The sequence below is a fragment of the Eublepharis macularius genome, chromosome 15, assembly GCF_028583425.1.
Source record: "Eublepharis macularius isolate TG4126 chromosome 15, MPM_Emac_v1.0, whole genome shotgun sequence".
NCBI classification, from domain to species: domain Eukaryota; kingdom Metazoa; phylum Chordata; class Lepidosauria; order Squamata; family Eublepharidae; genus Eublepharis; species Eublepharis macularius.
The window spans coordinates 55,297,200-55,308,206 of record NC_072804.1 but is presented as its reverse complement, the minus strand read 5'-3'; the positions used below and the strand labels follow the sequence as shown (position 1 = coordinate 55,308,206).

Below are 11,007 nucleotides of genomic sequence, written 5' to 3'. Positions count from 1 at the left end.
CTCAAAAGCTTAAGCTACAATAAAATTGGTTAGTCTTAAAGGTGCTACTGGACTCTTTTTGATTTTGACACACCATTTGATCTCTTTTATTCCTCATAGTTAATTAGGTAGATTGCAAGCCCTATGGAGAGCAGTATTCTGGTCCAGTAGTACCTTAAAGCCCAACTAGCTTTTGATGGCCACGTGAGAGCCATGCTGATTCTGTGAACCTAGGCAGATCACGAGAGGGTGGGCAGGAAGGGTTATATCCGTGGCCCCTTCTTAGAAGCCCAGGGCAATGCCAACTGCCAGTTCAGGGCCAGGAAGCAATTTTCCCCAGGCCAGTTTGGCTAGGGATCCTGACAGTCTTTTGCCATCTTCTGGGTGTGGAACAAAAGTTACTGGAAGGGTTGTGTGTGCTTGTGTGTGTGGGGAGGTAGCGAATTTCCTGCATTGTGCAGGGGGTTGGACTAGATGACCCTGGAGGTACCTTTCAACCCTGTGAGTCTATGACTCATATCCCGGAAATCTACTTGGTCTCTAAGGTGCATCTGGATTCAAATCTTGCTCTTCTCCTGCAGACCAACCGGGCTACCCACCTGAAACCAGGGAGGTTTGCATTTGGAAGGGGGGAAATGGCTTCTATTCCTCTGAGCCCAAGGGATATAAACCGAATAAATAAATAAAAGCGTTATTAATAAAACAATCTAATAATAAAACTAACGAAATAAAATTCATAATGATAGCACCCTGAGAGTATCAAATAAACCTTCTCCGGCTCTGAGAACTCCTTTAAAATCTACCCCAGGGGGGCTGGAAACGATTAAGAACTCGCCCGCTCGGCACTGACGTGTACTTAACAGGCTTCCTCCCTCCGCCCCTTGGTTCTAAACTGGGCGAAAGGCGGAGCTTGGGGCAGTTGTGGGCCCTCGGATTGGTTGCCAGCGAGGGGCGTGGTCTGTTCTGAGTCCCGCCCCATAGAACGTTCGGGGCTGAAAGAGCGTGGGCGTGGCTTTCGCCCATTCATTCTCTCGGCCGGGGGCGGGGCTGCCGCCGGAGCCACGCCCCCGGCGATTCTAGCGGAGAGCCCGGGCGAGGAAGCGGCGCCATGCGCAAAGGGCCGCGCAGGCTGCGGCCGGGGCTGGGGGCAGGCGGCGGGGAGCTGGAGCCGGGGGGCTTCTCTGCCTCCGGCAGGCGGACCCCTCTCCGGCCGCTGCGCCTCTGGCTCCTCCTGCTAGTCTTGGCTGCCGGGGCGCTGCTGGGACTCTGGCTGCTCTGGAGGGAGGTGGCAGAACAGGGCTGGGGGGTGAAGGAGCAGCAGCAGCAGCAGCAGCAGCAGCAAGAGATCGGGGGGTCCCAGGTACGTAGGGGGTTGCATGACGGACCTTGGGAGCAGCTGCTAGGCCGGGCCCTGGAGGGGTGCGGGAGAGTCCAGCTTCAGCCGACGATCGGCTCTGTCTCAGCATTTCTTCAGCTCTGTCTTGGGCTTCTGCTAGGTCCGAAATCTTTGCAAATCTGCATGCATGTGCCCCATTGCATTGAAATGCCTTTGAAATTGACTGAACTCGCTTTGTAATCTGTCTTGAGCCTTATGGAGAAAGGAGGACTATAAATGATGTAAATAAGTTTCCCCCTGGGGAATAATAAATAAGTTCTGGCAACAGAGTTTGGAATCCCTTTCCTCCATTGCAGGCAGAGCTAGTGAAGTATGGCTGGGCATATCAAATCCACAATAGTTCAGGAGAGTAAAACACTTTAAGGTGCTGTGGTAGACTTCACGTGGCCACCCCTCTGTTCCTGGAGGTTCCCTCTGGCTCTCTAAAACAGGGAATAATAACCTCTGGTCGTGTTCCCTTCTATGACTTTCTTTTCCCCCTGCCCAAACTTCAAAGTCCCAGTGGCTATCTGCAGATCTTGTTGCAATGAGTTCCATATGTTGTTGCTATGTTGTATAAATGTCTTTGGGCCCTTATTTCTGAGATGCTGTGGCAGAGGGAAAACTGCAGTGAGAGAGAAAGAATGTCAGCTTTTTAAAAAAAAAAAAAAACCTGGCCCCACTTCTGGGATTTTTGCAAGTAGCCAGACACAGAAGAGTTCCTTAGGAGATGCTCCTTCCCAGAAGCTTATATTCAAGGAGAAGCTTTGACCAGAGGCACCCTTGCTGTGGGCAGTGGTGTTAAGGGTGGCAGCTGGGCCTGGCTTGGGAGGCCAATTGAAATCAGGCTTGGGAGTGTGAGCCGAAATGGGAGGAGATGGCGGCAATCTTGTGTTTCTGAGACCCTGTCTTCGATTTCTGGCAGCTGGCCCACAAGCCCCGGAGCCTGTCCAGCAGCCAGCTGAAGCGCCTGTCCTCCCTGGTGGATCTGCAGAGGCTTTGGCACAGCTACCTGCAACCCATACTGCTGGAGAGGTATCCTGGCAGCCGCGGGAGCAAACAAGTCCAGCAGGTGAGTTCAGACTCTGTGCCCACTGGGGAACCTCCCCACCTGCCCACCAACCAGATAACGTGCCACAAAATATACATTTCCACATTGAATCTTGGGGCGGGGCGCTCTCTCCTTGGTCTTATGCTGAGAACTAATCTGGTGTTATTCAATGAATACTTTGAATATGTAAAACATTTATAAGGTACCTCTCAAGAGCATTGCAAACTTTATTTTAACAATCATAACAGCCCTGCAAGGTAGGCTGTTGTTGCAATCCTCATATTGCAGATGGGAGGCTAAAGCTGACAGAGCAGGGCTTGCCTAGAGGGTGCCGGGGTGGCAACAGGGAGGTTTCGGCTGTGGACTTTACAAACTGCAGGTCCTCCTCTAAGTCGCTGTTTGGGTCTCAGCTGAGATCTTAACGGGGTGCGGCAAACGGCATTGGGATTGTTTCTATTCTAAATGCTTCCCCGTTCTGCAACAAACGACCAAAGGCTGTTATCCCCGAGGGTTTAGACAACAGAATCGTAAGATCTCGTTGAGGACTAGAGCCTTAGCCCTCGGTTCCTCCCACTGCATCCCTTCTTCCCTCCCAAAGTTCATCACAGAACGCCTAAGAGGGCTGGCCGCATCCTGGCACATAGAGCTGGACTCCTTCGAGGACCGGACGCCGCGTGGCATGGTGAGCTTTGCCAACGTGGTGGCCACTCTGGACCCTGCTGCCCCCCGCCGCCTTGTGCTGGCCTGCCACTACGATTCAAAGTATTTCCCACACGATGGGCGCGGCCGGGCATTCCTGGGGGCGACGGACTCAGCCGTGCCCTGCTCGATCCTGCTAGAGCTGGTGACCGCCCTGGACCAGGAGCTGCTGAGATCCAAGGAGCAGGTGAGAGGGTGGAAATGCAACGTGGGAGGCAGCAAGCTCATCCAATGCTTTGGGAAACTCTGGGAACCAGAAGGGCCACATTTGGCCCATAGGAACTTTATTGGCACTCAAGGGAGAAGCCGCCTGCCGGATTGGAGTCTTGGCTGCCCAGCCCCAAAAGTTGTTAAACAATTTGATAGCTGTGACAATAGGGTTGCCAGCTCTGGGTCGGGCATTTCCTGGAGATTTGGAGGTAGAATCTGGGAAGGACCTCAGACAGATATAATGCCCGTAGAGTCCAGTCTCCAAAGCAGCCATTTCCTCCAGAGGACCTGATCTCTGTAGTCCAGAGCTCAGTAGTCATTCTGGAAGATAGCAGTCCTACATGAAGAGTAACAGAGCGTGAGAGCAGGCTGCAACATCAGGGTGTTCACCAGCCTTTGAGGGCTCTCAATTGCAAGGAAGCGCATTCTGTTTCCAGCACCAGCAATCTAAATTTTGTTTTGGTTGAAGATCAAAGCTGGAAGAGGCAAGAGAGATCAGGCCAGTAGCCCATCCAGTCCGGCATCCTGTTTCACACAGTGGCCCACCAGTTGGCCTCTGGAAGGCTCGCAGGAAGGGCACAGAGGCTGAAGCCCCCCCCCTCGCCCCATGCCTGTTGTTGCCACCCACTGATATTCAGATATTTTACTGCCTCTGAACTCCCAGAAAATGAGCCAAGGGGAAAAGCCGCCAGCATTCAGTGAGTGGGTCGTCCTTTAAGGACGTGTGGAAAGGGCCAAAGAGAGTTCAATTCAGTATCCAGACATGCTGCTAGTCCTGTTGCGACTGTATGACTGTGTTTCTGTCCTTTTCTTTACTGCAAAATATACATTTTCTGTTTTCAGTTTCTATTTTTTATCTGTCTACTTGATGAGAACCAGTTTGGTGTAGTGGTTAAGAGCAGCAGGACTCTAATCTGGAGAGCCAGGTTTGATTCCCCACTCCTCCACTTGAAGCCAGCTGGGTGACCTTGGGTCAGTCACAGCTTCTCGGAGCTCTCTCAGCCCCACCCACCTCACAGGGTGATTGTTATGGGGATAATAATAACATACTTTGTAAATTGCTCTGAGTGGGTGTTAAGTCATCCTGAAGGGCGGTATATAAATCGAATGTTATTATTGTTATTATTATGGAGGCTGTATTTACCCATCAAGACTAATAGCCATTGGTGAATTGCTCCTCCCGTGAATTGGTCTCTTTCCCTTTCAAATGAATTTGCGGTTTCTCCCTACCTCCTGTGGCAGTGAGTTCCCCTGTTTAATGACTTCTTGAGCGAATCCATGTTGTCTTGAGACCTGCTTTGCATTTTAGGGTGCCAAGGTGTCTCTGCAGCTGTTGTTTCTGGATGGGGAAGAGGCCTTTGGGGAATGGAGTGACACGGACTCCCTGTATGGGGCACGTCATTTGGCCGAACGTATGTCCAAAGCCTCGCTCCGCCCAGGGGTCACTCAGCTCCAGGCTATGGTGAGTGTTCTTCCGAACTGTCAGGCATGAAATCTGGCCCGGCTTGAATTACCAGCTGAACCCCATGGTCCATTTTTTCCCATCTGCCTCCTGTTCACCTCGTTTCTCCATATTCTGCCATGTTTGGTGTAGTGGTTAAGAGCGCGGGACTCTAATCTGGAGAACCAGGTTTGATTCCCCACTCCTCCACTTGAAGCCAGCTGGGTGACCTTGGGTCAGTCACAGCTCTCTCAGAGCTCTCTCAGCCCTACCTACTTCACAGGGTGATTGTCATGAGGATAATAATGACACACTTTGTAAACCGCTCTGAGTGGGTGTTAAGTTATCCTGAAGAGCGGTATATAAATCGAATGTTATTATTATTATGTTTAAATCATTGTGATTTATTCATTTATTTATTTGTCGTTCTCATTGGATTGGACAATGAAGTGAGCTACTGAAAAGAGCACAGTGGTTAAGTGGTTTGGCTGCGAATCAGCACGCTACTGGTTCGAATCCCACTACTGCTATGAGCTCAGTAGGTGGCCTTGGGTAAGCCACTCCTCTCAGCCCCAGCTGTATGGTGGGGATAATAATAACACTAACTTGTTCACCGCTCTGGGTGGGGCACTAATCTGTCTCTAAGAGCGATTAAAAACCACAGTTGTTGTTGTTATTAAGTGTCATTGATATCGTAAACCTGCATCTGGCCTATACCCATTCCAACTGAATGTTTCTCCATGCACGGTCCCAAAGCTCATGCACCTAGAAAACTAGCAACAAGGGAGGCTCTAGCTCCATCTTCACCCTGACACACCATCATTCTATCAGCAGAGAACTGTCCCCTCCCAATGGAGGAAGGCTGCATCATTTAAGCTGTTTTGAAGTTGGTACAATCCAGACCAGTGGAATAGACCAGAATCCCAAACGTCCGAGGCTGTTTTGCAGGATCTTTTCAAGGACCAGCAGCGCAAAGTGTTCTGTGAACATGAAACTAGAAGGGGTGGGATTTTTTTTGTAAAAAACTCTTCTTCTTTACAGGCTCTCTTTGTTTTGTTGGACCTCCTGGGTGCAGACGGGCTGACAATCCAAAATCATTTTTCAGATACCGCCAGTTGGTTTGAAAGGCTTGTCAGCATTGGTGAGTTGGGGAAGCCAATTTTCCAGAATCAATGGAGTAAATGTAGTGAGGCCCAGGTTCAAATCCTCACTCAGCCACAAAGCTCACTGAATTGTAAAGCGTCCAGTAGCACCTTTAAGACTAACCAACTTTATTGTAGCATAAGCTTTCAACAACCACAGCTCTCTTCGTCAGATGCATTGTCAGCTTTCAAGAACCACAGCTCTCTTCATCAGATGCATCTGACGAAGAGAGCAAACCATCCTGAAACCATCATCAGATGCATCTGACAAAGAGAGCTGTGGTTCTCGAAAGCTTATGCGACAATTAAGTTGGTTAGTTTTAAAGGTGCTACTGGACTCTAGTATTTTGTGACTACAGACTAACACGGCTAACTCCTCTGGATCTATAATCAAAGCTCACTGAGTGATTGTGGGGCCACTTGGGTTCTCTTCGCCTAATCTACCTCCCGGGGCCACTGCAAGGATAAAATCAAGGAAGGAAGAACTGTGTAAGCAGCCCTGAGCTCCATGGAGCTCCAAGCCAGATGGGAAAAGGACATAAACCCAGAACTGTGAGGATAATCCCATACCTGGGCAGCTGGTCGAACCAGTCCCTGCTAAATCTAGAATCTGACAGGTCCAGCCTATGGGCCAGACAAAATCTCACCCAACCCCGAAAGTCTATGTAGCTTGTGAAGGCCTAGGGGAGCCAGCAGGCTGAGTGGCATCTTTTAAAATGCTTCTTGTTGAATAATACTTAGCTATTCTTTGTAGGCAAGGACTCTTCACTTCAGGAATTCGGCCAGCTGTCCTGCATCTATTTAATTGATCAAGCTGCTTAGTTGCCGTTAGGATTTTCCAGAAGACTAGTCTAGGTGCCAGGGCAGAAGAAACATTTTCAAGTAACGGAACCCAGTGGTTTTCTGCCTTGCAGAGCGGGCTGACTGGCTCATTCCCTAGGGCAGCTGGGTGCAGAGGTCCGAAGTTGCTGCCTTCCAGTCTGGCGTTCCAGTCTGGGTTTGTGACTTCAGCATCCAGGGGCCAGTTCCGCTGCTGGGGGCTGTGATGAAGCAGCCCTGACAAAGATCTCCAAGGCCTCCTGGGCTAGAGTATCTCTGGCATATCAGCTTGGGGGTGCTGTTGGAGGTGTTTGGACGTGAATTCTGGGGGTTTGTTGCATTATGCAGAAAGACGGCTGCACCGCCTGAATCTCCTGGCGTCCCACCCCCAAGAGCAGCTGTACTTCAGTCGGCATCCCATCTATGGCCCCGTCCAAGATGACCACGTTCCCTTTCTCCAAAGAGGTAACTCCCCCTCCTCAATACATACCGGTTGTTTTCTCTGACTGTCATGTCCAGCAGCCTCCAGTATAGGGCTTTTTTTCAGCGGGAACGCGGTGGAATGGAGTTCCGGAACCTCTTGAAAATGGTCACATGGCTGGTGGCCCCGCCCCCTGATCTCCAGACAGAGGGGAGTTTAGATGGCAATCTACACTCCCCTCTGTCTGGAGATCAGGGGGCGGGGCCACCGGCCATGTGACCATCTTCTCTGAGGGCAACCCACTGAGTTCCACCACCTCTTTTCCCTGAAAAAAAGCCCTGCTCCAGTGAATTCTGTAACCTGTATAAAATCAACCATAATTGTACCTTTTTGTTTTTCATAGGAGGGGCTTAGCCATAGGGCATCTGCTCTGCTTATAAAAGATTCCAAGGCTCAGTTCTTGGCATTTCTAGTTAAAGGATTTGGGGCAACAGAACTGCATGTTGTCCTCTAGCAGTCCATCGGCCATGCATGGAGGGTTTGGGGGCAGGTCTTCTTGCTTCACAGAAGGCAGGATGTGACACCATTCCCTCTCCTTCCTCCTCCTTTCCCCCATGCCTCCATGGCGTGGAGGAAAGTGGGGGCAAAGCCCAGCCTCTCCCCTAGCTCCCCTTAAGGGCTAGAAACTTGGGGTTTGTTTAAAGTTTTCAAATGCTGGGAGTTAGGGGATTTGGGGGGAGTTTACATTTGCAGGCAGCCCTGGACTTAAAATGTGTGTGATTGTCTGTCTTTGTCGCAGGTGTCCCAGTTCTTCACCTCATTGCTACACCTTTCCCTGTTTTCTGGCATACCATGGAGGACACAGAGGTGAACTTGCATCGACCTACCGTGGAGAACTTGTGTAAGATCCTGGCAGCTTTTGTAGCAGAATACCTGTGGCTGTAGGAGAATCCATTGCCCCGACCCAGAAATCCTCTTTGGTCTGCCTCCCGTCCAGTGGAATGGCCACAGAATATACCTGCAATGGGAGAAGGCACTGCTGCCTGCTCCAGACTTAGAACGGTGGCCTTTGCAGAAACTTTGTTGTGCAACTCAAGAGGAGCATGGTGCACGGAGAGGCAGAACATGGTCTGCTACAGCCATGGCCTCCAGTCTAATATTTTGAGCCAGGAGCTGGAGGGTCTGTGGCTAACAAGCCAATGTAGAGCTCCCGATGGGGAGGCCAAAGAGAATAGTGAAGAAAAAGAGAATTTCTCTCTCCTTGAAAATGGTCTTCCTGTCTGATTCCGTGTATCTGATGATTTAAAGAGAGTGCGCCATAGAACAGCTGTTTAGTCTGTTCACAACAAATTAGTGATCCGTCCTTGCATTCTGTGAATCTTTGTGGGTGTTTCTGATCTGTCAAAGCCACTTTTGCCAGAAATTAACTTCAGAAGTCTCTTCTGGGGAGGCATGCATGCCGGGACCCTTGCTCAGACATAGAACCCTCCGTGCATCTTGCCCGTGTCCACTGTTCCAGGAACGGGCCACCCAGATCAGCCACCTCTCCAGCCATCGCAACTCCCAGGTGACAGCGAAGTATGGGCTCCTCTTCTGGGCTGCCTTTCCCACCCCCACCTCTGCCCCCACCAGGAGGTACGAGAGATGCTGGATGGTATCCTTTGTGTGGATGTGCCTCACCTCTGCCATAGTAGTGATGGCAGAGCTCCTGCTCCCTGTTTTGCTATCTAGGGGTGCAAACTGCAAGGAGAAGCAGTGTGTGGAGGGTGGATTTTGTTACCACAAGGGAAGAGATTTTGCTGAGGTCAGCAAGTGAATGACGGATTTGCTGTAGGAGGGGCAATGGAGACCTTTAGTGGGAGAGTCCACTAGAAAGCATTTTACTGAGGTCTTCCCCAAGCCCTGGACCTGGCCTCCAGACCCACAAGCCACACTTCTCCCCCAAACAGCCTTGCACCATGGGTCCCTCGTTTCCTTCTTCAGTCAAAGGAAAGGATGTCTGCTAGCAGAACAACTCCCTGGGTTCCAGACCCATGTTAGCAGGTGTTTTTTCTGACTGCTTCTTCCACCACTTTCCGTTACCTGGCCTTTAAAATTCATCAGGCCTGAAGGCAGAGCCATTTAGTTTTGAGCCATAATGTTTGTAGCCGCTAGTTTGGACTGTGAAGGGGGTAACAGGATGTCTGTTGTGGCTTTGGCTGCCTCCCTCTCCCGTTTATACTGAGCCAAACAGGTTTTTATTCTTTATAACTTACTGAAGGGTTTTGACAGTTTCTAGGGTGATCAAATTCCTACATGGAAAATTGCTTCAAGAACGCATGGGGATGGGACACCCATTGTGTGTATTTTCTGTGTTATTTCTTCCATTGAAGGAGTGTTGTAACTGGGTATGAATTCTTGTGTCCTGGCTGCAGCAGAAGTAAGGGTGATAGAGTGAACTTTAGTTTCTAAATTTACTTATTTTTGGATGATCCCCTTTGTTAAAATAAACAAATTCAGCTCTCACGCAGGTATCATTTCAACCTTCTCCGTCCTTTACTTATAGGGAGTATATTTTACTTAGAGAAGTATTCAGCTTTACCGCCCTTTCCCACTTACAGGTGGAAGTAGAATAGTGCATCTCATTTGGTACTGTACTGCTTCCTTTTGCTAGGTGTGCCCACCGTGACTGAGCCCTTCCTCCGCTTGTTGGATGAGTTAAAAATAAAACGTTTTACTTTTTATTCTCTCTCTCTCTCTCTCTCTCTCTCTCTCTCTCTCTCTCTCTCTCTCTCTCTCTCTCTCTCTCGTGGTCTTTTTTTATTTTCAAGGGCAGTGTAATGATGCACATGCTCCCACCACTGAAGCACCAGTTTATTGGACCTCTTAGTTCTGGGAATCTGGTTTCCTGCTGCCTCCGCCCAGTTGCTCCCTGACCTTATGGCTAGTCTTTTCTTGATATCTCATCCAATTACTCCTCCCTCTCTTCCTTCCCTTCTCAAGACAGTTTATGGTAGCAATAAAAACAGAGGCGCGGGGCAGGCATAGAACAGGTCTGTCCTGCTTTTTCCTCACACTGGGGCAGCACAAATATATAGGCCTGCCCTAAGAAAGGCTGGCGCACTTTTTTGCTAAATTTAGTGTGGCAGTGTCTCTTTAATTCCACCACCATGCACAAAATAAGCTAGGCAGCTTTCGTCCTGGAGCCGGGTGATTGTTATTGATAGGCTTGTCAGCCTCCAGGTGGTGGCTGGAGGGCTCCTGGAATTGCAACTGATCTCCAGGCCACAGACATCAATGCCCCTGGAGAAAATGGCTGCTTTGGAAGGTGAATTTTACAGTAATATACTCTGCTGAGCCCCCTTCCCTCCCCAAACCCCTCTCTCTCCAAGCTCCACCCCCCAAATCTCCAGGAATTTCCTAACTCAGAGCTGGCAAACCTAGTCATTTATAAATGTATTGCAAAAACAAATGGGCAAGAGCTTTCGGAGCACTACGTTGGTGCAAAGTAGAATCCAAAACTAACAGTCATCATGGGAGTACCTTTTTATTTGACACAACCAAAAATAACAGAAAGCACCATGCAAGCTTTCCAGAATTCTGCATCAAGCTAGACTTTTGTCTTGGAGATGTTCCAGGGCTGAGGCAGACAAGAAAGCTGTGGAACCTGTTTTTTGTATTCTCCTTCTTTCCCCCTTTTTTAACATCCAGCATGGTGCAGAAGCCTGGAGAACTCAAAGACTTCACCTTTATTTCTGAAATTAAAAAAACAGTTCTCTCTGAAGCGCCTCCCTAGAGTTGCCAGCTCCAGGTTGGGACATTTCTAGGAATTTAGAGCCTGGGGAGTGGAGTTTTCAGAGAAGAGGTATTTCAGCACGGAATAATAGCCAT

At 49.6% G+C, this 11,007-nt stretch overlaps 1 protein-coding gene across 2 annotated transcripts; it reads left to right on the top strand.

Moving 5' to 3' along the window:
- The first annotated feature begins 1,073 nt into the window (after positions 1 to 1,073).
- QPCTL (glutaminyl-peptide cyclotransferase like) lies at positions 1,074 to 9,642 on the top strand. 2 transcript variants are annotated; one of them, XM_054999303.1, is made up of 7 exons: positions 1,074 to 1,339; positions 2,280 to 2,426; positions 3,004 to 3,087; positions 4,624 to 4,776; positions 5,797 to 5,896; positions 7,065 to 7,181; positions 7,937 to 9,642. In XM_054999303.1, exons 1-7 carry the CDS (start codon positions 1,088 to 1,090, stop codon positions 8,080 to 8,082), a joined length of 999 nt encoding a protein of 332 aa, XP_054855278.1. In that variant the 5' UTR covers positions 1,074 to 1,087; the 3' UTR covers positions 8,083 to 9,642. The 2 variants fall into 2 exon arrangements, with proteins under 2 accessions (XP_054855278.1, XP_054855277.1); XM_054999302.1 differs by having other exon boundaries at positions 3,004 to 3,291.
- The last annotated feature ends 1,365 nt before the right edge of the window (positions 9,643 to 11,007 follow it).

Bases quoted from the DNA above. Each gene is read 5' to 3' on its own strand.
- QPCTL (XM_054999302.1), top strand. From the start codon at position 1,088: ATGCGCAAAGGGCCGCGCAGGCTGCGGCCGGGGCTGGGGGCAGGCGGC. The intron at 2,427-3,003 runs GTGAGTTCAGAC...TCCCTCCCAAAG, and splicing joins GGAGCAAACAAGTCCAGCAG to TTCATCACAGAACGCCTAAG. The intron at 3,292-4,623 runs GTGAGAGGGTGG...TTTGCATTTTAG, and splicing joins TGCTGAGATCCAAGGAGCAG to GGTGCCAAGGTGTCTCTGCA.